The sequence below is a fragment of the Acinonyx jubatus genome, chromosome C1, assembly GCF_027475565.1.
Source record: "Acinonyx jubatus isolate Ajub_Pintada_27869175 chromosome C1, VMU_Ajub_asm_v1.0, whole genome shotgun sequence".
Classification (NCBI taxonomy): Eukaryota; Metazoa; Chordata; class Mammalia; order Carnivora; family Felidae; genus Acinonyx; species Acinonyx jubatus.
This window is the reverse complement of record NC_069381.1, coordinates 23,450,455-23,476,324: the sequence shown is the minus strand read 5'-3', so window position 1 is coordinate 23,476,324 and position 25,870 is coordinate 23,450,455. Positions and strand designations below refer to the sequence as shown.

The 25,870-nt window shown below is 55.0% G+C and overlaps 1 protein-coding gene across 2 annotated transcripts; it reads right to left on the bottom strand.

Moving 5' to 3' along the window:
• Positions 1-865: 865 nt before the first annotated feature.
• Positions 866-25,670, bottom strand: SERINC2 (serine incorporator 2). 2 transcript variants are annotated; one of them, XM_027059830.2, is made up of 11 exons: positions 25,574-25,670; positions 24,999-25,049; positions 13,757-13,918; positions 12,767-12,957; positions 12,298-12,377; positions 11,666-11,803; positions 10,592-10,761; positions 8,885-8,975; positions 8,428-8,569; positions 4,080-4,295; positions 866-3,214 (listed from the first exon to the last, which is right to left on the bottom strand). In XM_027059830.2, the coding sequence occupies exons 1-11, from the start codon at positions 25,586-25,588 to the stop codon at positions 3,079-3,081; spliced, it is 1,392 nt and encodes a 463-aa protein (XP_026915631.1). In that variant the 5' UTR covers positions 25,589-25,670; the 3' UTR covers positions 866-3,078. The 2 variants fall into 2 exon arrangements, with proteins under 2 accessions (XP_026915631.1, XP_026915632.1); XM_027059831.2 differs by lacking the exons at positions 24,999-25,049; positions 25,574-25,670 and adding an exon at positions 22,553-22,685.
• Positions 25,671-25,870: the final 200 nt, after the last annotated feature.

Below are 25,870 nucleotides of genomic sequence, written 5' to 3'. Positions count from 1 at the left end.
CCAGGCATCACATTTTGTGTTCAGACAGGAGGGGGGGGCAGGTGGGGGACGAACAGTGCCTCGTAAGAGAAGCAGCCCCTCCCCTAGAATGACTCCTTACCATCCCACTTGGCTGTCATCGGCCACAATGTTGTCAGGTGCCCCCTTCTCTCAGGGAAGCTGCAAAGTGACTGGCTGACTTCGCCAGCCCCTGCGAGGGTGGCAGGAAAGGGAGGAGGGGATTGGGAACGTCTGCTGCGTTACCACACCGCGCGGCCCACCGGGGCACCATGCTTTTATGGTTCACAGAACCGCTACGGCTGCCATTGTACCAAAGCTGCAGCTGAGGCTCAGAAGCCGCGACAGGGCTGCCAAAGGTCCCATGGTGCGGCGGCCGTGCAGAGATGACCGGAGCGGAGCCCGCAGAGCTTTCCAGTACACCGCACTGCCCGTTGCCCCACGTGATCTGTGGGCTTCACGCTCGCTCGGCCCAGAGAGTCAGTCCATGGCCAGGTGAGCGAGTGTGGCCATCGCCTTCCTGGAGGGCAGAACAGGGACTGGGGAAATACCGCTGGGGGCTGAGAGAAACCCAGGTGGCTTCTCAGAGGCGGTGACCCCCAAGTTGGGACCTGAAACTCCTTAGCCAGGGATCCAGACTCTTCCGCCTGGCCTCTGCCTCCTTCCCTGCCAGGCCCGCCCCCGGCCCGGACCCTGGCCCAGAACTCACGCTCGGTGCATGTTTGTTGAATGAATAACTTGAAGACTATAGAGCAAGAGGACACAAAAGCAGGACAAAACGGTCCACTTCTACAAGCTCGTAAGAAAGGTTAGCAGGAGCACAGCGTGGGCTTTTTCTCCCGAAGGTGAAATGAGGAAACAAATGAAATGTTGGGTGGGGTGGGTGGGGGAAGGAACAGGCTGCCTCATGGAGAGGGTTTCCTTGGGCTGAAAGGCACCCAGGGCCAACAGCATCCCCGGGGTCTGTCCCAGGGTTGAGAGAAGGCTTCCTGGGCCCCGCTCCAGACCACACCCCCACCCCCTGCCTTCTTTCCCGGGCCCTGGCACCTGTCCCAGCTACCACACCCTCCATTTCATCCAGGGGAATCCTTCTAAGATAACAACCCGTCCATGTCACTGCTCAGCTCAAAGCCTTCTGGGGCTTCCCCGTGATTGCCTCCCACCTTCACCGCTCCTACCCTGCTCCAAAACCCTCCATGGTTCCCCTCTGCACTGAAGATAACATCTGATCTCTTCAACAACGGCCCCCAAGGGCCTGTATGATCCCGGCCCAGCCCATCTCTCCCAGCTCACACCGACTCCTGACCGCCCCCCACCCCCATGCCCTGCACACCAGCCACCCCGCACTCCTCATTATCCTGGAACGCCTCTCTCCCTCTCTCTCTCTAAGAATTTTTCACTTATTTATTTTTTGTTTTAGAGAGATTGAGAGCATGCGCGGTCAGGGGAGAGGCAGAGGAAGAGAGACAGACAGACAGACAGACAGACAGACAGAGGGAATCCCAAGCAGGCTCTATCTCATGACCCTGGGATCATGACCTGAGCCAAAATCAAGAGCCTGATGCTCAAGCTACTGAACCACCCAGGCTCCCTCCCCCACTTTCTCTCTTGCTCACATGATGTCCCCTCTGCCTTCTCCCATTCCTCTTGACCTGGCTGGCTTCCACGCATTCTTCAGGATGTCTGGCCTGACTCCTGGCCCGTGTCAGGTGTCCCCGCAGTGTACCCCTGTGCACCTGTGCTGCCTCCACCCCTGCACCCCCCCCCCACGATCCAGGAGCTCCCTGGAAGACGTGTCCCTGGCCACTGCACCCCCAGCACCCGGCAAACCCAGTCACGTCCATGCTGATCTGTCACACCCACACATGGAAGTGATGCCTGGCCTACGGTCAGTCGTCGGCTCACACCAGGCCCTGGGGCCGAACCAGGAGCCTGTCTGTAGCGCCTCTCCCTCCCTGCATCACCGTGCACCTTCAGAGATGGGAACTGATCGTACTCTTTGAGCACCTGCCAGGCACGTCACGGAGGCTGCTTCATCCGTGCCTCCCAACAGCTTGGGAGTGGGCGGCGTTTTCCCGGCTGATGGATGAAGAGCCAGGGCCCAGAGGGGAAAGACTTGCCTGGAGTCCCACAGAAGCCCCACGGCTTCCAAGATTCACTGGGTCCGAGCCAGCTTGGCTGACTCAAGTGCACGCTCTTCTCCACAGCACACTGAGTCTGGGTGATGGGTCAGATTCTTCTCCGCGTTCCCTAAGGTACCTGACCCAAAGCAGGTGGCAAGGACTACGACTACAGCAGGAAGGAGTAGGACCCTGGAGGCAGGCCAGAGGTGGGCAGGGGCTCAGGGCTGGCACTGGTAGGACACCAAAGATGGCCTCCTCAGCCGCCCTGCACAAACTCCCCTCTCCAGCCTGACTCTGGCCTCACCACCCCTCGTGCAGACACTGTTCCAGGCCCTTTCCTGGCCCCGACTTCCTTTTTCCAAAGCCTCTCCTTCTCCAGTAGCCTGCCCCGCTTCCACCCCAAGGCTCCTCACGACCTACAGAACAGAGCCCAGGTCCCTCCTCTGACCCCCTCAGCTCTGACATTCTGTGTCCACCCCCACACTGGCCCCAGATGGCATGGGGGCCGCACCCAGGGTGAGGGGCACAGAACATGGGGAGGCACGTGCACTGGCTTGTTTATTGCATAAAGTCTTGGAGACTCGGTAAGGCACGGAGTCCGGGAAGGGGGCGGGGTGCCCTGGGGGACGTGGTCAGGAATATCCAGGCCTCAGTGCTGGGCACCCCATTGTGGGGAGTGCTCCCACTCTCCGAGTGGCTCTGAGTGGTTCTCTCCTTCAGGACCCTCTCCTGGGGAGCCTGAGCATAAGGGGCCCTTTTTTTCCCAAGAGGGGAAGTACAGGTGACAGGGGACAAAGGTAAGGAAGAGGCAGCTCTGGTCTGGATCTCATCCCTGAAGGCACTAAGAACAGGGGGCCCAGCTCAGAGGCGAGTCCTGGAGGTGGGTAGGGGTAGGGGCTCAGCGTGGCAGACTCACTGAGCCTGGAGACTCCGAGCGGGCTGGCTGCAGGGGGCCGCCTCAGCTGAAGTCTCGGTTCGGCAGGAGGAGGGGGGCCACCAGGGTCCACAGGTAGAGGAGCAACCCCGCCCAGCTGGCACAGATCTTCACCCACACGGCCGTCCACGTGCTGATCATCTTCCGGGCCTCGCCGGGTCTGCGACACACCATGATCCCAGTGAGCCGGGCCCCCGGCGCCGTGACCGCAGATCTGGCCCTGCCCTTACGACCCCGGTGCGACCTCTGACCTCGACTCTGGCTCTGACTCTGTAACCCTAGCCCCCCTCTCTTGATAGGTTTGACACCTGGCCTTAGCTATGTCTTTGACCCCAGATGTAGCTTTCGACAAATACCACCGATCTGACCCTGACCTCAATTTCAACACTGACCCCGTCCTAGACTATGTTATAACCTCACTTGGGGACCCTGGAGCTCCAGTCCTGACCTCCAACCTGGCCTCTGACCCTCAATCCTGTAACTCCATCCCTGGCCCCTGGTCTTATGACCAAGTTCTGATATCTCTGACCTTAAATCTGCCCCTTGACTCTTAAATCGTAGCTCCTTGACCTGGAAACTTCAATCCTGGCTTTACGGCCTGCTAGCCCCAATTTTAACCCAATGGCCAAATCTGTGACTTTGTGTGTGCCCAATCCCAACCCTTGACCTCATGACTCTTACTCTTGACCCTGTGACTTTGATTCTAACCCCACACCCTAAATCCTAACCCTCCCGCCGTGAATCCCAACTCTGACCTCAGAATGCAAATCACCACCCGTGATCTGTACACCCCCTTGTGCCCTGCACAAGCCCGCGGTCGCCTCCTTCTCGGGGGCTTAGTGAAGGTGCCAGCTGCCGAGCAGGGAAGCTGGGGCATGGACGGGCAGGCTCTGTGGAGGGTCCTGGACATCACCCAAGCCTTGAGCATCAGGAAGAACCCAGGGAGGGGCCAGAGGAGAGGACACGTGTGCCCCACACATCCTGGCACGGCGGGTTCCATCCGTGCGCGGCCAGGCTGCACGCACCTGTACCAGTTGGTGAGCGTCATCATTATGTGCAGGGACGCGAGCACCAGGCAGAAGTGGAAGAAAGAGTAGCTGTAGGTGACGCCATCGTGCTCATTGTCGAAGGCCCGGCCCCCGCAGGGCGCCACCTGCTGCTGCTGTGTGGCCTCCAGCGCGGACGGGCACTCCTCTGTCTGCATCAGGTTGTTAACCTGCCGGTGGTCCGAGGAGCGCAGACTGCGGGGGGAGGGAGGAAGGAGGCAGGTGGGCAGTTCCAGGCGGCCTCGTGACCCAGGGCGTCGGTCACAGCAACGGGCACAACGGTTCTGGAACCTCGGGGCCCGGTGACCTGCTGGTTAGGCGCTGGTCCCAGAAATTATCTAACTGCTTTGACTCTGAACTCCACTCCCATTCCCTCCGTGGCCTGAGGCAAGACACGTAACCTCTCTGAGCCTCTGTAAAATTGGGGAGAATGGCACCTCCCTCGTAGGCTTGCCAGGAGGATTAATAAGGTAAAGCCCCTCGCACTATGCCCGGCACAGAGTATAAACTAAAGAAACAAGCACTGTTACTCAGGTTGTCCATTCGCCAGGTCTGTAAACAGGTACTGAGCACCCAGTACCGCCAGTGACATGCCAGGTATGACATTCACTAATAATGTTAATCGTTAAGAACGCTCATTTGCTATCAAGTTCGTTTTCCTTCTACTGGGTGAGCGGTTTTACCAATTATGTCCCCTTTCTTCATGTTTATAATTTAAAAATACAAGAGTAATGGTTTTTTGTCATTTCTTTTCTGTAATGAGGTCTTGGTATTTTTAACAGTATTTAATAGTTTGAGACACAAGGCAATTTTGCGGATCCAACTTGCATTTAGAAAAAAAGTGACAAGAAGGAGCTCTGGGCCCCAGCCCCACCCCATCAAGTGGAGAAGTCACTGACTGAGCTTTCGCTGACCCCGATCACCAAAACATCATGCTGACATCTAATACACAGGAGCCCAGGTCCCAGGGACGTAGCTGGGCATAGCTGTTCACACTTCTTTGCTTCCTGGGTTCTAAGAACCATGCTAAGAGCAGACAGGCCCCTGGGATGCCTGGATGGCTCGGTCATTTAAGCATCTGACTCTTGGTTTTGGCTCAGGTCATGAGCTCATGGTTGGTGGGTTTGAGCCCCACACCAGGCTCTGTGCTGACAGCATGCAGCCTACTTGGGATTTCTCTTCTCTCTCTCTCTCTCTCTCTGCCCCTCCCCGGCTTGCTCTCTCTCTCTCTCTCTCTCTCTCTCAAAAAATAAATATATCAACATAATAAGAAAGATAAAAATTAAAAAAGAACAGACAGGCCCCGGGGCTCTCAGAGCCGCTGCCCAGTGACCACAGGCTGGGGAGGCGTGCGTTCCGGAAGCAGCGGGCAACAGCTCGGTGCCTGGATCGCCACCAGCGGGGACCATGTCCTCAAGGTCTGTGGCCACCGCATGCTCACGGCCTCAGACAGGCGGCTGCTCCTCCTGGGCCTCCAGTCTCCTTTTCTGCAAATTGGAGGTGATGTGGGCCTTTCCAGGTTGAAAAAGGGATCAAATGAGGTGATGAAGAGAGACGTTTGCGAACTGCCCAGGCTTGGCTTGGAGAAAGGGTTTTGAAAAAAAGGTCAAAACAAAACAAAATGTGCAACGGCCTCAAAATGTTCCGAGACAGGTGTGCTGCTCTTAGGGGAACGGGCCCTGACCGGGATGGACGACTCGGGGAGAAGAGAGGAGCGGCACAGAGGCTCCCTCCTGGCCGTGAGGGGAGACATGGGAAGCGGCGCTGGGAGCCATGTGGGGCCTCGAGGAGGCAGTAATGAGTCAGCCAGATTGAGCGTAAACAGCAGTTCTGCTCAGTATTAGCGTCTGGTGACCCTCACAAAACAGTCACTCACCGCCACCCAGCTGTGCAAATAAATGTTCACAGCTATTGGCAATAAAAGCAAACACTTGGCTCCCACTCCCTGCCAAGTTCTTTTCTAAGTGCCTTATACATACTGACTCATCTATAATCTTTCAACAATCCAGTGAAGTAGGTACTATTTTTATCCTTATTTTACAGATCAGCAAACTAAGGCACAGAAAGAAAGGTTAAGTGACCTGCCAGAGATCACCCTGTTGGTGAGTGGCAGTGACAGATTCAAACACAGGCAGTTTGGCTCCAGGGTCCATACCGATAAACACTTGCTAAGATGCCCCTTTAAAAAAAGTTGTAATTGGCACAAACAACAGACACTCAGATCAATGGAACAGAATAGAGAACCCAGAAATGGACCCACAAACGTATGGCCAACTGATCTTTGACAAAGCAGGAAAGAATATCCAGTGGAATAAAGACAGTCTCTTCAGCAAGTGGGGCTGGGAAAACTGGACAGCAGTATGCAGAAAAGTGAACCTGGACCACTTTCTTACACCATACACAAAAATAAACTCAAAATGGAGGAAAGACCTAAATGTAAGACGGGAAGCCATCAAAATGTCCGAGGAGAAAGCAGGCAAAAACCTCTTTGATCTTGCCCACAGCAACTTCTTACTCAACACGTCTCCAGAGGCAAGGGAAACAAAAGCAAAAATGAACTACTGGGACCTCATCAAAATAAAAAGCTGCTGCACAGCGAAGCAAACAATCAGCAAAACTAAAAGGCAACCAACGGAATGGCAGAAGATATTTGTAAACGACATATCGGATATAAAGGGTTAGTATCCAAAATCTATAAAGAACTTATCAAACTCAACACTCAAAGAAAAAAATAATCCAGTGAAGAAATGGGCAAAAGACATGAATAGACACTTCTCCAGAGAGGACATCCAGATGGCCAACCGACACATGAAAAAATGCTCAACATCACTCATCATCAGGGAAATAAAATCAAAACCACAATGAGATATCACCTCACACCTGTCAGAATGGCTAACATGAACAACTCAGGCAACAATAGATATTGGCGAGGATGCGGGGAAAGAGGATCTCTTTTGCACTGCTGGTGGGAATGCAAGCTGGTGCAGCCACTCTGGAAAACAGGATGGAAATTCCTCAAAAAATTAAAAATAGAACTGCCCTAGGACCCAGCAATTGCACTACTAAGTATTTATCCAAGGGATACAGGGATACAGGTGTGCTGTTTCGAAGGGACACATGCACCCCCATGTTTATAGCCGTACTATCGACAATAGCCAAAGTATGGAAAGAGCCCAAATGTCCATCGATGGATGAATGGATAAAGAAGTTGTGGTATATATATATGTGTGTATACATATATATATACAATGGAGTATTACTTGGCAATCAAAGAGAACAAAATCTTGCCATTTGCAACTACATGGATGGAACTGGAGGGTATTATGCTAAGCGGAATTAGTCAGAGAAAGACGAATATCATATGACTTCACTCGTATGAGGACTTTAAGACACAGAACAGATGAACATACGGGAAGGGAAGCAAAAATAATATAAAAACAAGGAGGGGGACAAAACATAAGAGACTCTTAAATATGGAGAACAAACAGAGGGTTACTGGAGAGGTTGTGGGAGGGGGGATGGGCTAAATGGGTAAGGGGCATTAAGGAATCTACTCCTGAAATCATTGTTGCACTATATGGTAACTAATTTGGATGTAAATGTGAAAAATAAAATTTAATAAATTAAAAAAAAAAGTTGTTATGTGGGTGCCTGGGTGGCTCAGCCGATTGGGCATCTAGTTCGGCTCAGGTCATGATCTCACGGTTCGTGGGTCTGAGCCCTGCATTGAGCTCTGTGCTTGGAGCCTGGAGCCTGCTTTGGACTCTGTGTCTCCCTCTCTCTCTGCCCCTCCCCCTCTTGTTCTCTCTCTCTCTCTCTCTCTCTCTCTCTCAAAAATAAAAACAGACATTAAAAAAATTTTTTTAAGTTGTGTGATCTTAAGTATGAGCTGCCCCCTATCAGGTGACACTGTAGGGGTCACGACCACCCTGGGCATTGGAGGTTACCCTCTTCCTTTTATGAAGAGGAAACTGAAGCTCAGAAAGACCACACAGCAGGTGAGTGACAGAGCCTGTACCTGCTGACCCCAGTCCAGGCTTCTCCCCTGCCCCCACAGGCGCCTGCCCCTACCGAGCTAGGCAAGTACCTGGCCCAGATGTGCAAGAAGCGTCCCTGGCCCAGGAGGCAGCGTCCAACCCTGCCTCCGCAGCCCAGTCATGCTGTGCCCCCCTGAGGGACTTGGTTTCTCCACTAGCACAATGCTGGACATGCACGTGTTGAGTGCGCCTCCCGGCCTGGTGTCTTGGCTCCCACATCTTCCCCTTGCTCACGCCATCAGGCCCCGCCAACGTGACACCTCCCCAGAAGCCAGACCCCCCCACTCTACCTGATGAACACGGTGCACAGGATAAAGATGATGAGCCCCACGATGCTCGGTGCATCCCACCAGTGAGTCTCGTAGCCCTCGGGGCCTGCCAGGATCGTCCCGTTGCTCAAGTGGGTCAGCAGGTGAGGGTTGCATTTCTGGTCTAGGGATGGGAGACCAGTCACCCTCAGCCCATGCAGGCCAGGTCTGAGGTAGGGCAGACAGCCAACCCAAATGGACAGACAGACATACAACTGACCATCCATCCAAATCCCAGCGACAGACAGAACTTAGCAGACAGATGACAGGGAAATAGATCCTGGAACAGAGAGGGTCCTCCTACTCCCTGAAGGACTAGCATGAGGAACAGGCTGGGCTGAGGTGTCCCTGACACCTGTGAGGGTCCCCAGCCCCCCCAGAAGGTCGCTACTGACCCAGGAATGAGCCCAGGCTTCCTCGAATCCAGGCCTGTACTTACCAGGGACACTGGACAGGGCCAACCAGGTGACAAATGTGGTGTAGAGCGTGATGACGGAGGCCTGCAGCAGACCCGAGTTGGGCTGGGCGTCCTGGCAGAGGCAATCCATCAGGAAGACCCCGTCAGACGTGGGGGACACCCCACCCACACCTAGCCCACTCCCTTCCAACCAGGGGACCTCAGAAAGCCCCAGCACCCTAGAGCCATCCCACCGCACACCCTTCGGGAAAACACAGTACCCAGGCCACCCACCACCCACCCCGGCTGCCCAAACATGGAGTCTCCATTCTTCCTCTTAACAAATCATCTCAGTCGCTCCCCTGCTGAGAACGCTTCACTCTGGATTAAAGCCCTCCGTGTTCACCCCTGCTTTTTTCTCCACCTGGCCACGCCCCCTCAAGCTCCTCCCCACCTACCTCCCACCGCAGGGCAGCCACAGTGGCCTCCTCTCTGTCCACAGAACCCACCAAACCCTCTCCCCCACTCAGGGCCTTTGCACTCGCTATGCCTGCATCCGACTCTAGATTTTGGCTCAGGTCACGATCTCACTGTTCATGGGTTCAAGCCCCACATCAGGCTACGTGCTGGGAGTGCAGAGCCTGCTTGGGATTCTCTCTCCCCCCTCTCTCTCTGCCCCTGCCTCCGCTTGTTCTCTCTCTATCTCAGAAAGAAAGAAAGAAAGAAAGAAAGAAAGAAAGAAAGAAAGAAAGAAAGAAAGAAAGAAGCTAACTTAAAAAAAAAGCACAGGGTCTGGAGACAGTCTGCCTGTTCCACCCCCTAGCTCTGCCCCCTACCAGCTGGGTGACCTCAGGAGAGTGTCTTTCCTCCTCCAAGAAAGTATGAAAGTGGAAAGTGGGGACGATGATGGTGCATGACTAAATGACAGGACAGATGCCATCGACTGGTAGCTATTGTTATTCTTCCCCCTCTTCTCCACAGCTGTATCCCCAACACCTACAAGAGGGCCTGGTACACAGTAAGTGTTCCGGAAGTATTTGTTGAATGAATACTGATTGCTGTGTGAGCTGGGACAGAGGGATCACCCTCTGTGGGCTTCAGTTTTCTCACCTGGAAATAGAGGCTCTGACCAGAAGGGAGGTTCCCCACCTTTCTGCTAAAGACCCTCAAAGGCTACCCAAGCTAGCTGTGAAGTCCCTGGTGGGGCGAGATCCCCAGCCACGAGGCACCCCTGGGCTCAGAGGCTTTCTGAAAAGCACACGATGACCTGGGGAGCCCCACCCATTACCCTAGATGTTCTGGGACTAGAAACTGTGGAACTCCCAGCACCCCTTGTTGAGAGGTCTAGGAATCGTTGCTCGGTGGTCCTCCCTGACGGTCTCCCAATTTCCATAAAGACAACAATGATAACAACAGTTAATGTCTGATGGATACTTCTACTCCCGACCCTGTTCTGTGTGTTCACAAACTCTATCTCCATCCTGCAAATAACTCCAAAGACTAGGTATTATCCTCATTTTTACATTTGAGAAGAGAAAAGCACAGAGAGGTTAAGGCACTTTCCTAAAGACACCCAGCATGTAGATGTGCAAACTGGGACTCCAACCCAGGGAGGCTGACTTGGGAGTCCACACTCTTAGCCCAAGCCTCTGTGACTAACAGCCCTGTCCCAGGACCCTAAAGTTCACACCAGAAGTCCCACACACCAAGGGGCCTGGCATCAGGATGGGCAAAGACAGGCGGGCTCACCTGGACCTTGGGCAGGACGGCGACAATGGAGACGCAGACACAGAGAGTGAGGTTGAGGCCGATGAAGACCTTGCCTTCGTAGCAGGGGCCGGGGTGGGTATAGTAGATGAACAATAGCGTCACGGCCGCAATGGACAGCGTGTAGAAGAGGAGGGTGAAGAAGAAGAGGCCTGGGCAGGAAGGGTGGCAAGCAGCAGAGTCAGGAGGCACAGGGACCCCCGAGCCCTCCGGGGCCTGTCGGGCAGTCCCCTGTGTGAGCCCTCAGCTTCCTCATTGGAGGAATGACATTGGAGTCTCTTGAATGTCTGTCATTCACCAACACCTGAACTGAGACGGCTCCCTTGCCATAAAGAAGTTAACCATGCAAAGAAATATGACGAACACACAACAGTCTTTTAAAAAGCCGACTGGAGGGGCACCTGAGTGGCTCAGTCAATTAAGTGTCCGACTTCAGCTCAGGTCATGATCTCACGGTTTGTGAGTTAGAGCCCCACATCGGGCTCTGCACTGACAGTGCAGAGCCTGTTGGGATTCTCTCTCTCCCTCTCTCTCTCTCTCTCTGCCCCTCACCTGCTTGTTCTCCCTCCCTCTCTCTCTCTCGCAATTAAAAAAAAAATGAAAAGTCAACTGGATGCATAGTGACCTGCTGAAGCCCTGCTCTCTGTCAGAGAGACCAGCCCGAGAGAGGCGTGAAACCAGACCAGCTCCTGAGTGAGCCTTTCTCCTTGATCGGCTCAGAAAGACAGCTGAACAGGCACCCATCCTGCCACGGGGGCTTCAGTGAGCGAGTGTCATTTGGCTGGGTCTGGGCTGGCTGTGCGTGGCCCGTCCTGCGGGAACCGCTGAACTCAGACCCCGCCAAGGCCTCTCCGGTTCGGCTCTCCTCTGACCACCCCTTCAAGTGACCCCAGAGCCAGCTGCCCCTTCCCTCCATCTGCCCTGGACAGTTCAACTGCTGCCCTGGGGCAGGGGGCTGTTCCAGATGCCCTCGAGGCTTTCCTGTAGCTGCGGGGACGCCCTGACGCTCAGGAAGTCCCAGTCCCCGGGGTCTGGAGGCTGAGTGGCGGTGCTCACCTGCATACCAGGCCCGGGAGTCACGTTCCTCGGCCTTGCCCAGCCACCTCTGGTTCCAGGAGTGCGCGAAGTCGATGAACAGCACCAGCTGGATGAGGATGAAGAGGAAGGAGCCCACGACACCACAGTAGAACCAGACTGGGTGGGGAGAGGGGAGGGAGAGGTGAGGGGAGAGGGGAGGGAGAGGTGAGGGGAGAGGAGGCGAGGCGGTAGGGGAGCAGCCTGAGTGCCGGGCTTCCTGGGATTTACGCAGCAGGCACGCTCCCGTTGTCTCCCTCTCACACACATTTATCCAGTCGACAACCGTTCATGCCACGCCCCTGCGATGGCGCCACTGAGAAACAGCAGAGTCCCTGCCCTCAGGGATGTCCCTAGCCATGCACAGAGATGCTGCACAGAGACGGCAGGTGGCAGGGTCAGGCTGAGGCACATTCCGCAGGTCCCCCCACGTTGTCTAAAGGCCATGTGGCCAAGCACCAGGGTGCTGTCTCCCTGGGTGGGGGGGGCAGCAACCGGGCCAGCAGCCTGGGGTCCGTGTGCCGAGGCAAAGAGCAACCCCCACCAGTGCTCCTCCCTCTGGAGACCCCACCTCCCTCCTGGGAGCCCCCATCCCTCCCACGAAGGCCGCCTACCGTTGGAGAAGGAGCCGTCAGGGATGTAGAATGCGCCCACGGTGATGCCCACGAGGACCAGGAACTTAAAGAACCAAAATCTATTGGGGGTGGGGAGGAGAGCCAGGGGGGCTAAGTGGGGGGTGGGCCCCAGAACTCCCACCCCCAAAGAGCAGGTACTGGGACAGGTGAAGAGGGACTTTCTAGTGGTCTGATGGGCACAGAAAGTCTGTCCTGGCCCTTGAAAAACCCTGAGGGGCAGAGGGAAGGACCAAGCTGGAGTGACAGTGATCACCCAGGTTCCTGCCCCAACCGTGTCACTACAGTGCTGTGTGGCCTTAGCATGTTCTTGCCCTCTCTGACTTACTCATCTGAGAAGTGGGAGCAACTAACTGAGCTGATCTCTGTGCTTTGGTGGCTCCTGAGTGGGGGCAGGGCCTGGAGCTGGAGTCGGGCAGGGGGTCCTAGCTGCGGGCAGGGGCGCCCTCACCCGTTCTGGATGGCAGCCCTGGGGTCCCGGCTGCTGCGCACGCAGAGCATGAGCAGGGTGAAGAGGAAGAAAAAGGCTGCCGTCGCAAAGCACATGCGGTAGACGGCGCGGTGGCCGAGCAGGGAGCCACAGTCGATGTGGCCCTGCAGGACGACGGGGGTCCCGGCCCCCTCCTCACACACCCACGGCAGCTGAGGGGAGAGAGAGCAGCGTGAAGGCCCCTGCCCCTGGAACCCCGGGCCGACTCTGCCAAGGCCTGCCAGGAGGGAAGCCCCCTCCTTCCCCTCCATCTGCACCCCTGCCCACCGCTGGGGCTGAACTCCTAAGAGTGAGCATCCCCTCCCCACCCAACCCGGGACAGATGGGGACACAGGGTCCAGTCACGGGTCGTTACTCTCTGCGTGTCTCCCTGCTGTCGCACCTGCAGCCTCAGGACCTCATGGCTCTGTCGAAAGCAGGGTTCCCCCTAGTGCTCTCCTCCATCACCCACATCAGAACACCCGGAGATTCTGGGGGAAAGTGAGATTCCAGGGCCCCTCTCGGAGTCTCTGAGGCGGGGGCTGAGAGTCTGCATTTCTAGCACACTCCCCAGGGCATTCATACCTTCACACACGCGCACACGTGTCAGAGCCACTGGCCTAAATGTTGCCCTGGATCTGTGCCAGGCTATGAAACGCGGAGAGGAAGGGAAGAGAGGACCCCAAACGGGGCTTGAGCACTAAGGAGGGGACAGCATGCCCCGGGGCCAGTGTCCAGGGGACAACGATGATTAGTAAGATTCTCCAAGGGAGACTTATGAGAAACCAGAACTCCCACGTGAGGTTCAAACTCTCCTCCCCACGTGAAGAAACGCCCCTGTCACCAACCCGGGTCACTCCTGCCCAGCGTCCTCAGAGGGCTGGGCACCCCCAGCCTGCAGCAGCGGGGCCTTCGCTGCGGGCCAGTCCTCCAGGCCACCTCGCTCCCCTGCCTGCCCTCAGGGCCGCTCACCTTGTAGAGCTGACTCTCCACACCAGGGCTCAGCATGATGATGGACACCAGCACCCCCAGGAAGAGGAAGGCCGTGAAGATGAGGCGGGTCACAGTGGAGTTAGGACTGGAGGGACAGCAGCTGCACAGAATGCAGGGGGCAGAGCCGCAGAGGCAGGACACCTGCAGGGGAGGGCAGGACGGCACCCTTACTCCCCCCCCCTCCCCTTCCCCATCCAAGCAGGAGCACCCATGACCACCACCCCTTCCCTGTCCCCTAATCCTGGCGGAGCCTGCCCTCCTCCTGCCAAACAGGGGCGCACCTCCTCCCCAGATATTATCCCATTTAACTTACAAGCCCCAGAGGAAAGCAAGCCTCGAAAAGGTTGGGTCACACTGTTTCTGATGCAGGGGGAAGCAGAGTGGTAAAAGATAGATAGATAGATAGATAGATAGATAGATAGATAGAGCGATCCATCTAGAAGACCAGCTCTGGCCCTGATAAGCTGTGTGACCATATTTAACTCACTCAACCTCTCTGAACCTCAGTTTCCCCTTCTATAAGGTGGGAATCATAACGGTACCTACTTGCCACAGGAATTTTATTTCATTTTATTAATGTTTTATTCATTTTTGAGAGGGAGTGAGCAGGGAGGGGACGGGGCGGGGGAGATGGAGGATCTGAAGTGGGCTCTGAGCTGACAGCAGTAAATCCGATGCAGGGCTTGAACTCACGAACTGTGAGATCATGACCTGAGCTGAAGTCCGGACACTCAACTAACTGAGTCACCACATGCCCCAGGAATTTTAAATTGTAACCCGCTCAGGCTTCCTTTCTCCGCTCCCTGCTTAGTTTCTCTCCATAGGACTTACTATCATCTGACTGGCCTTCTATTTTATTCATGTGTGTCCCCCCCCCCCCCCCCGTTTCTAGCATGTCAGCTCCACCAAGGCAGGGGTTGTGGTCGTCCCAGAAAGCGGGGGATAGTGCCTGGCTCACAGCAGGAGCTCAGTGACTACCTAGTGAACAAAGGCAAAGTGTCTGGCATAGCCCCAGACATATGTTAAGACCTCAAGAAACATTCAGAGAAACGCCTGCTGAATGAATGGAATGTAGAATTGTGAGTGGCTGTGATTTCCTGCTCCGGGGCGGTCTAACCCTTTCCCTCTCCCTGCTCCTCTGCCCAAGCTGGCGCCAGTCAGCCCCTGGCCTCCCTGGGACTGGCTGAAATCACTCTGGGGGCTGCTGATGTCACAGTATTCACAGCTGGCGCCCCAAAAGAAGGCTGACCCTCCTGGGAACCGGGCCCGCCACCAGATATACCTGGTCACCTGTCTATCTTCCCCCAAACAGCCCCAGCTCCTCACCCAGGCATTTAAGAGTCAACAGCAAGAAAGACACCGGCTCTGCCCTCCTACAGGAACACACTCAACGATCATTACACCTGTCCTGGTAGGTGCTGCCCTGAGAGTCACTGAGGGGGGCCCACTTTAGACTGGGGGTAGCGGGTCCCCTCCCTGAACAAGTGACATTTAAGCTGAGCTGAAGAATGAGGAGGCCCTCTCCCGACCAAGGGGAAGAAAGAGTGTTCCAGACAGAGGGAACAGAGGCGGAGGCTGCTCTGGGGCAGGCAGGAGCCGGACGATGGAGGAAGAGAAAGAGGCCGTTGTGACGGAAGCTTTGGCGAGCAGGGAGTGGCGCGGTTGGCCAGGCTGGCGGGACCCGGCAGCCATGTGCACCCTAAGAGCAGAGGGCCTCCATCAAGGGGTTAAAGCTGGGGACAGGAAAAGCCTTACACTGCGAGACTGGCTCTACGGAGAGCAGGCTGAGAGGGACCCAGCACCCTACTTTCTGGACTGGTCATCAGACACGCAGCACACTCTGCTTGAAATGTAGCTGCCCTCCCATCTCCCCTTCCCTTCTTCCCAAGAATAGAAACGCCCCTAGAAATGCCCCGTTACCCATCTCTCTCACCCGCACAGCCAAGTACAATGAAATGAAATACTTGCAGAATGAATTTCTTCTTCATGGTCCAAATCATAACTTGTCCAGCAACTCACGGTTACACGTTGCGGCACTCACCGCAAGCCCTGCCTCCTACCCCTGGCCACCTTCTGGGGGGTGAGGGGACAAGCAAATGCCAGAAAAGTGTTTTACAGACATAAAGAACATCCTGGCTATCAGACAGACTGGCTATTAGTCCCATTTTACAGATGAGGAAACTGAGATCAGAGAGGTTAAGAATGTGCCAGAGTCACCCGGCAAGTGGACAGCGGTGCTGAGAGCCAAGGAGTGATAGTGACAGCTATCCTTTATGAGTTATCTGGTCCCAGGCACCCTGGTAAGCAAGCACCTTACCTACGTTAAGTGTCGCTGACACTATGGAGTAAGTGAGTCGTAACCTCCCACGTACAAATGGGGAAAATGACTCAGACAGGCGACATGACCAAGGTCATACATAGCAAGTAAGCTGAGGACCTGACCTGGGGTTTGAGCTCATGTCCGTCTGTACCAAGGGCTCACTAGCTCATCAGTGGCAGTCTCATTTAATGGCAAAACAGTCCCTCCAATGCCAGAAAAAGCCAACGGAGGCCCACAAGCACTGATCTCGGGAGCCAGAAGTTGAGGTGCCGAGTCAGAGCCTGGCTCTGGCTTGTTACCATCTCCGTTTGAGACCTAAGAAAAACTTCCCCACTGCAATCGGGGAAGGGGGAGGGGGCTTGGCCTTTCGATTCACTCTAATTCTGGGAGATCAAAATCCAGGTGTTGCTGACACTCGAAACCTCGGAATTTTTCCAGGGCCAGCAGCCAGACAGACCAGACCGGGGAGAGAAGGACACACACCAGCCGCCACCACCAGCGGCTTTCCGGTGGGTTCTTGGGCACCTTGCAATCAATCGTTCCTACATTCTGACCGGGTCACTCCACCTCCAGCATCGCTCCCACAAGAACCTCTTCCTACAGAGCTACCAGCTCACGCGAGCGAGGGCAGACACGTGCATACACGCATACACACGCGCACATGCAAGACCATCGCGGCACTGTTCACACAAGGAAAGGACTAGGGGAAAACTGAAAAGAACTAAATGCCCATCAAGACATCGTGGTCCTCCCCTAAGAGGGATTCCCTGCTGAATGCAGCAGATGCATAGATGATACTTAAGTGGGTACGTGTAGCTAAACAGAAGTCAATATAAATTATGCCTCAATAAAGTTGATTTTATTACTAAAGAAGAAAACTTTTAAATGAAGACAAGGGGCGCCTGGTTAAGTGTCCAACTTCAGCTCAGGTCATGATCTTGCGATCCGTGAGTTCAAGCCTGGAGTTGGGCTCTGTGCTGACAGCTCAGAGCCTGGAGCCTGCTTGGGATTCTGTGTCTGCCTCTCTCTCTGCCCCTCCCCGGCTCTCAAGAGTAAACAAACGTTAAAAAAATGTTTTAAATTAAGACAAAAATAAAATGGACGCAAAGTTTTAGGTTTTACGGGCCTATGAGAATCTCAAAAGACTGCAAATAACCTAAATGTCCTGCACCAGGGGCCAGGGGTGGTCCATTTACTCCAAGGACCGTAACAGGGGCAGGAAAGAAAAAAGTCACCGGGCTGCAGAGCAACACGGACTAACATGTATGATGCAATGTGAGAAGCCAAGGCAGCCACGGAGCTGCTCCTGTGCTACGATTACAAACCCCCTCCCCCAAATGCACTCAGGGGAACCGCAGCAAAAGAGAGGCACCAGAACACTGGCTGTGTCCTAGAAGCAGCCGGGTCCTCGGGAAGGGGAATCAGGTAGCCCCGCGTCTCAGCGTTTTCAGGCTGCAGGGCTCCTTGGCATTCAACTGGTCCAGACTTTCTAATGAAGAATCACCCGGAAAGTAGCCTCTGCCGTTCACACACTGCCACCAACGAGGAGCTCACCTCACTACTTGAGGAGCTCAAGTCATCGTCTCATGGTTTGTGGGTTTGAGCCCCACGTCAGGCTCTGTGCTGACAGCTCGGAGCCTGGAGTCTACTTGGGATTCTGTGTGTGTGTGTGTGTGTGTGTCTCTCTCTCTCCCTCTCTGCCCCTCCCCTACTTTTGTGCTCTGTCTCTCAAAAACAAACATTAAAAAAAAATAAAGCTGTATTGTTTAAAACCAACTGGCCCTCCACTTCTGGGTATTAGTCAAAAGCAAGGACTCAAACAGGTATCTGCACACTCAAGTTTATAATAGCGTTATTCACAACAGTCGAAAGGTGGAAGTCAACCAAGTATCCGTGGACCACGAAACGCGGTCTATCCATACAGTGGAATATTACTGAGCCTTAAAAGGGAAGGAAGCTCTACACATGCTACGACACAGAAGAACCTTGAGGACATTACAGTGAGTGACACAAAGCAGAAAGACAGAGAGCAGACTGGGGGGTTACCAGAGGCTGGGGAGAGGGAGGTGGGGATTATTACTGAATGGGCAGGGAGTTTTCAATTTGGGAAGATGAAAAAGTTCTGGAGATGGAGGGCTGGCAGCACAACAATGTGAAGGTAGCTCACTGCCACTGAACCCCCACACTTAAAAATGGCTACACTGGTCAGTTTCATGTGATGTGGATTTCACCACAAGAAGGAAAAAGGAGGGGGCAGTTTTCAAAGAAGAGTGAGCACTTAGCTAGGTGGGGAAGGGAAAGGTGTTCCTACAAGGGGATTGGCACCTGCTAAGCTGTGAGAAACGCAGTAGCTTCGGGGCAGCTGGCAAGAGAGGCTACAGGGGTGACGGAAGTGACGGCCAAGGTCCCTGCGGGCAGTGCCAGGGAGTCTGCACTTTATCCTGAAAGCCATGAGCAAGACTGGTGCGGAGGAAGCAGAGCATCAGATCTGCATTACAGAAATGTCACTTTGGGCACAGACGGAAGACAGACGGAGGGGGTGGTGGGCGGTACCTCTGGGAACAGGGCGAGAGCGCTGGTGGAACAGATTCCAAAAGGGAAGGAAGACAGATCCCAGAGTTTTTGTTGTGTGCTTTAACCCATGATATTTCCCCCTGTTGTTCATCTGGGATGGTATCATTTCGATATCATAAAAACAGACCTCCATTTTAAATATATATACCATGTTTCCTAAGATAAATTACAAGCTCCTTGAAAACCAAAAAATAAAAGGTTAAAATGCAATCTTTTTAAGAAAAAAAAATTTTTTTTAATGTTTATTTATTTCTGAGAGCGAAAGAGCACGAGTGGGGTAAGGGCAGAGAGAGAGAGGGAGACACAGAATCCCGAGCAGGCTCCAGGCTCTGAGCTGTCAGCACAGAGCCCGACGCAGGGCTCGAACTCACATGACTGTGCAATCATGACCTGAGCTGGAGTCAGACCCTTAACTGAGCCACGCACAGGCGCCCCGTTAAGATTTTATTCTTAGGTAATCTCTACACCCAACCTGGGGCTCAAACTCACAACCCCGAGATCAAGAGTTGCATGTTCTTCACTCATATGAGGACTTTAAGAGACAAAACAGATGAACATAAGGGAAGGGAAGCAAAAATAATATAAAAATAGGGAGGGGGACAAAACATAAAAGACTCTTAAATATAGAGAACAAACAGAGGGTTCCTGGAGGGGTTGTGGGAGGGGGGGATGGACTAAATGGGGAAGGGGCATTAAGGAATCTGTTCCTGAGATCATTGTTGCTCCATATGCTAACTAACTTGGATGTAAATTAAACAATAAATAAATTTAAAAAAAAAAGACTACAGACTGAGCCAGCCGGGCACCCCTAAAATGGTAAATTTTATGTTATGGATATTTTGCCACAATGATACAAAAACTGGTCCCAACAAGGATGGGATGCACCTTGTAGACTTCATGAACAGCCCCATTACTGGCTGAACCAACCTAGGACTAGACGAAATACAAGAGAGAAGAGATCAGCCCCCAAAACACTCAGTGCACGCTCACTTCCCCCTGCAGCACTAAGAGTAATAGCCTTTTCCCCACCGTGGAACTCAGTTTCCTCTGCCATAAAATGGGCTCCTGCGGGCAGGACGGTGAAGTGGCTCAGACAGAGCCCAGGCTCTACAATCAGACAGCCGGGATGTCACGGGCTTGACCACTTCCTCGAATGTGGTCTTGAGCATTTTACCACCCTGGGGTGCTTCGAGTAGCCACTGCAGGCCAGCCTCCTGCTAAATATACTGGCGTGTTCATCTCAGTTCCATTTAATCGTCCCAACTGAGAGAGGCCCCACTGTCCTCCCCACTTTCTAATCTCTCAGCCCCAGGGAGAGGGGACCAGTGACTGCCCACGGTCACACAAGCAGAGGAGATGGAGGGGCCGAAGTCACTGCCCTCACCAGGATCTGAGTCCCATAGTCTGACCCGTTCCTGCTCCCTCACACGTACAGGGCAGAGAATTAGATTCTACGCAGGCAGATATTCAAGGAGGCCCTCCCGAAACATTCAGCCGTGTGCTGGCTTGCCCTGTGACTCCCATCCTGTTGTGCGCCCATCTTTATTTTATTTTATGTATTTTAGAGAGAGAGTGAGAGAGAGGACGAGCAGGGGAGAGGGGCAAAGGGAGAAAGAGAGAATCCCGTTGTGGGACCATCTTATCTTCTCTGAGCCAGGACTCATGCTCGGCCCAATACAAATGCTGACCGAAGGGCATGATGGGCAGATGCAAATACGTCAAGGCTAGAAGTCTTCTCCAAGGATCCTCAGACTCCAGAATGTTCCAAAGATGCCCAGGAGCCGCCTATTAGAACTTTGCTCCTATGGGGCAAATCTCCATTGAAACAGGTTGTTATCAGTGTCCAGTCACACCCAACTGCACCGCTTAATACTGTGTGGCTGTGGAGAAATCACCCTCCCTCTCTGATCCAGTTTCATCATTTGTGAGAATGATTACCTCACTGGGGTCACTGTGAGGACTGAATGACGGGATACATATATAGTGCTCACTGCAGTGCTGGCCTGTGCCACCACTGGACAGCGCCTGGACCAGGAAATCAGATTTTAATCTTGACTGTGCGGTTCCCTATCCGTTCACTGTGCAACCTTTGGAAAGTCAGCTAACCTCTCTGAGCCGCAGCTCTCTTCATCTGCGTGTTGAGGGTTCGAGCAAACCTGTCATGTGGCTTCTGGTCTCAGCCTTGTAGGATTCCGTGACTCAGTGACCAGCTTAGGCTCCAGAGGGAATTCTCCACCCACCTTTCCAAGACGATAATAACAATAGCTCCGCTCACTATTGGCCAGGAACTGGGTGGGGCACTTTTCAATCTTCCTCAAATGGCATTATGAAGGAGGCGGAGAGACCAGGCACAGGGGATTGGCAGGTCGCCCCTCAACCGGTGCCACTCCCAAGCTAGCGCAGCCAAATGGAAATCTGGTCAACTTGGAGGAAGCTCTCCCTCCCCCACCAGGAAGCAAACCCCTCTCGGCCACCGAGAGCCAGCCCAAACCTAGAATTCACTGGGCAGAAAGGGATCTCGGGGACCAGCTCTTGATTCTGCACACGTGCGCCCACACAGACTTCACAGGTGGGTAAATGGAGGCCCAGAGAGGACAGGGACTGTCCAGAGACCCACTCTACAGCTTTTCTGTGCAGATATCACTCTCAGAAAATGGTTGTGAAGTAAATCGCTAGATCCCTAAGTTGCCACCCTTACATCCCATCCTAACGCACACACAAATCAGGGACAAAGGAAAGCAAGTCCTGAGATTCAGCAGCCACCAGACCCCCCTCTTCCTCTGTGTTCCTCTTTGTGTAGGGCAGAGGAGGAGGGAGCTGCCTGAATGAACCTCGGGTTTAATGAGGGGAAGAGGGAAAGGAGAGGGGGCTGGGAAGAGGGAAAGGAGAAGGGGCCTCCCAGCCGGGGTCTGCTGAAGCTCCTCCCCTTTGCTGGCTGCGGGCCCCAAAGCAGAGGCTGGCTGCCCCCCACCCCACGTCCCTGGGCCCAGGCACCCAGGTACTCCCCCCAATCTCTCAATTCCTGGGTTTTCCAACCCAGAGTTGGGCCCGGTGGCGGTGACAAACCAAAACGACCTCACTCAGGGGTGGCTTAGAAAGGCGGATGGGGGCTTCCTCCCCACCCGCATTTCAGGCTATGGGGCCCAGAGTGGGAAGGGGCTGGGGTTCCTTGGGGAACTGCCCAGCACTTAGCGTGAACTAGGCTGAATGAGGCAGAGACGGACGCAGAGAGACAGAACTGGACGGTAGGACAGACGGACAGACACCCGTGAGACAATAACCGATGGAGCAGCCACGGGCGGACAAAGACAGTCGGATAAACGAACGGACAGGAACAGATGTCAGACAAATACACATGGACAAACTGAGGCAGGCGGGCAGGGCGACAGGCTGACGGACGGACTGCCGGAAGGACAGAGAAAGACACACCGCAGAGAGGGGCAGGGACCAGGCGGGCCACACAAAGAATCATAATGTCCGAGAGGGAGACGAGGGGCGCCCCGCGAGGAAGTTGGGCCAGCGGGGGCCGCGGCGCGCACCCCCACCCCGGGCTCTGGGCCTCAGTGTCCCCAGTCCCCGGGAGGGGAGCCCGCCCAAGGCCCTCCCCTCCCCCCGCAACCCCGGCGTGCCCCGACCCCTCCCCCCGGCGGTAACCCGAGCCCCGGACACCAGCTGTCCCCGGCGCCCGCGGGTCCGGGATGGGGGTGGGGGGACCGAGGGACACGGGGACCCGAGGGGCGAGGTGGCGGGGTGCGGGCCCCGAAAGACAAGTTTGGAGGAAGGAAAAAGAAGAAACTATTTGGAGGAAGACGACGGGACAAAAGTGCGGGGCCAAAGAAGGAGCCGGCGGCGCGCGGGCGGGCTCGGGGCTCGGGACTCACGCAGCTGAGCAGGGAGCAGGCGCCCAGGCAGGCCCCCATGGCGGCAGCTCGGGGCGCGGGGCGCGGGGCGCGGGGCGCCGGCGGCGGGTTCGCTGGGGCTCCGGACGCCCGGTCCTGGCCCCGCCCCCGCCCCGCCCCGGCCGGGCCCCGCCCCCGCCCCGCCCAGCCCCACCTGCCGAAGACGCTCGTCGCTTTCCGGCGGCGCTCGGAGCCTCCCGAAACTCACCTGGGGCAGGTGCGCCCGGGCGAGACCGGTAGGGAAAGTGAGCGGGGGGGGCCAGGATTCCCCTCGGCCGTGCGAGCCGTGCCGCCGACCCGACTCTGCCCCGGGTGCAAGTCCTGGTCCAAAGCGAGGGTTTGGAAATACCGAGACCCGGGTTCGAGTCCGAACGAGGCCACGGTGCGACCTTACAACACTGCCCCCCTCCCAAGGCGCTGAGGCCAAGTTGTGATCACCCCAAACCCCTCGGTGTAGAGCCTCGACCCAAAACATAGGTGTTGAATGGCGCATGATTGGATAAAGAAAGTTGGGCAAGTCGCTTCACCTCTCTGAGCCTCAGTTTCCCCATCTGTAAAGTGAGGATGCCCACCTCATGGGGCTGTTACGACACATAATAGATGCCTGACAAATGTGAGCTCTTCATCATCCCTGTTGCTCCTAAGACCCCGGCCTCACACTCTTTCAGCCATCCTTCCCTCCATCCACCTGTTGATTCCTGTCTTGGGCCACCCGCTCCCCTGAGCCATTCCTGCTGGCCGGCTTATTGCTGCCTAGAGATGCCCAAACTCTGGCCCCCAGCTAAGGAGGTCAGAAGGGGTGGGTGGATCACATTTCCAGCCGACCACACTGCAGGGTAGGTGGGAGAGACCCAGAAGGGGAGCTCTGTAATTACTCTCAGTTTACCCTCCAGCCCTCTCCTCACCCAACCCTATACAGATAATGTTAGGGCAGGAGGTCTAGGTGCCTCACAGCTGGCCCTGGGGCCAAAGATCCGGCCTGACTGCCTCCTTGGGTGATTCATAGGGTGTCAGGCTATTAATTGTGATCAGGAGTGTTCCACAATCACACCCAACAGTTTCCCTCCTCCACACTTTTGTCCACATGACTGCCTCCCCCGCCGCCACCGGAAAGTCTTCCCCACTCCCAGAAAGTCTTTTTTTCTCCTTGCCCCCCTTTCTTGGAAGACTTTTTTTCTCCTTGCCCCCCACCCCCTTGGAAGCCTTGCTCGCATCCCATACCTACCTTCTCAGTAAAGAGAACGACCAACACCTCCAAACCACTACCCGGCCCAATTAGGAACGAATATCCGCCAGCTTCTATGTGTTTCTACCAAGCAGGCCCCTGTTATGGCCTCACAAATAACTAAAGTTACCACAAAGCTCGAGCATGTACCAAATTCTGTCACTCACACGGTCCCATTCAAGCCCCACAATAACGCTGAGAAGTAGACTAATTGCCCACCCCAACCAATTTGCAGATGAGGAAACCGAGGCTCAGGGAGGTAAAACGATGTGCTATATGGCAGCTGAGCACAGAACGAACAGTGGCCGTGACTATGGTGTGTTCTCGTTATCGTTACTCAAGGCCACACAGGTCAGAAGGGCGGGGCCGGAAGACCACCAGGCCTGGCCTTGACCTCAGAACCCAAGGTCTGCCCCTGACATCTCACTGCCTCTCTTGGAAAGCAGAGGTGACGATACCCTCTCTTTCTCTCCAGTAATAAATAGGCGCAGTGCTGGCCTAGTCTGAGACCCTCAAGAGACTTTGTCCAAGTCGCGTCTATGCCAGCACCAGGCCTGGCACGCAGTAAGTGGTTGGTGCTTGTTGAATGAATGCATGTCTGAATTCTACTGTAAGCCTAGTTTCCTCAGCTTGGTTGTGACTGGTCTGATCCCCAAAGAGCCCATTCCCAGCCCTCTTCTCTCCAGCCATCCTCTGTGTCTGGAATGCTACCAAGCAGTCTGAAGTGAGCCCTTCTCACAGTTGTCCACCCCTGGGTCAGCTTCTTCTGACACTTGTGCCCCAAGGGCCTAAGGCTTCCTTCCTGAGCCTCTCCCTGTCTCCCACAGCCTGATCCAGGAGGAGGCATCCAAAACCAAGATAAGCAATAGCTGGGGGGGGGGGGGGCGAGGGGTGTCACTTCACCTCCATCACCTTCCCTGAAATGGGGGTGCTCATGCTGCTTAACTTCACTGAGCAGTTGTGGACATGGAGAAAGCACTCAAAGCAAGAAGCAGTAGTCTGAAAGGAGGGAGGGATTAACAGGACCCCAAATACAAAGACCCAGCCGTGTCTGGTTTTAGGTTAGCATTTTCCAGGGCAGAGTGATGCACGGCCGTTGTCCCGGTACCCCCCTCCCCGAGATCCCCAAGACCGAGGCGCGTGGCCCCCACAGCCCCCACGGCACCCTGCGTGGAGGGGCCGCCCGCGCTGTGGATAACTCACTGGGCTGCTTTCTCCCGGCGACCCCTCCTCCTTCAGCCTCATGCTTCTCATCTGTAAAATGGAGACCATGATTTTTGCTTGAGCTATCTCAGGGGGTTATTGAGAGGTGAAATGAGGAGGTAGATAAAGAGGCTTCGTTTCTTGCATCTTGCGCAGCCCGCCCAGCCCTCTCCCAGTCTTGAACCTCCTGCGTGGACCAGAGTCACTCTGTCTCTCACGCCTCCGGAGGCAAGATCACGGTCAGCAGCTTCTCTGAGTCTCACTGGAGGTGGGGGACTCAGGATCATCACAGCTTTTCCAACCGCATCAAACTATGTCAACTGTGCCCATTGAGAGAAATATGCAAGAGTTCTTTGGTCCATCCCTCTGTGCCTCTCACCCAACCCAGGCAGGTGCTCAGCTCTCCAGATGCCAAAGGAAACAATCTCTACCTTCTTTGCCACTCACCCCAAGGCTTCTCCAATCTGATCTCACCGGGCCTCAGTTTTCAAATCTCAATATAAGAATAATCCCCTGATCAAGCTCCCAGTGACCCCCAGCATTCCCCGGTCCATTCTTGTCCCATCCTTTCTTACCATTCTTCCGTCCATAAGGACTCAGATGCACTCCCTTTGATCCTCCTATCTGCTGGGCCTCGCTCTCCCCACTGGCCTCCACTTCCTGCTTCTGACCCATTTAACAGAGTGGGGCTGAGGCTATCTCTCATGAATATGCATGTGGGATAATGAGGGCTTGGGACTGGAGGAGGATGTGGGGAGTGGTGTTCACCAAGCACCCTCCACCTGCTCTCCCCCTACCCAGCCCCCTACCAAGGCTGTCCTCCCCCCTCAAGGTGCATGGGAGTTTGGGGCAAAGGTTGAAATCATAGTCAT

Bases quoted from the DNA above. Each gene is read 5' to 3' on its own strand.
- SERINC2 (XM_027059830.2), bottom strand. The intron at 13,919-24,998 runs GTGAGTTATCCA...CCTCCCCTGCAG, and splicing joins CGCCGGGAGAAAGCAGCCCA to GTGTCCTGCCTCTGCGGCTC. The intron at 11,804-12,297 runs GTAGGCGGCCTT...CTCCCCACCCAG, and splicing joins TGACGGCTCCTTCTCCAACG to TCTGGTTCTACTGTGGTGTC.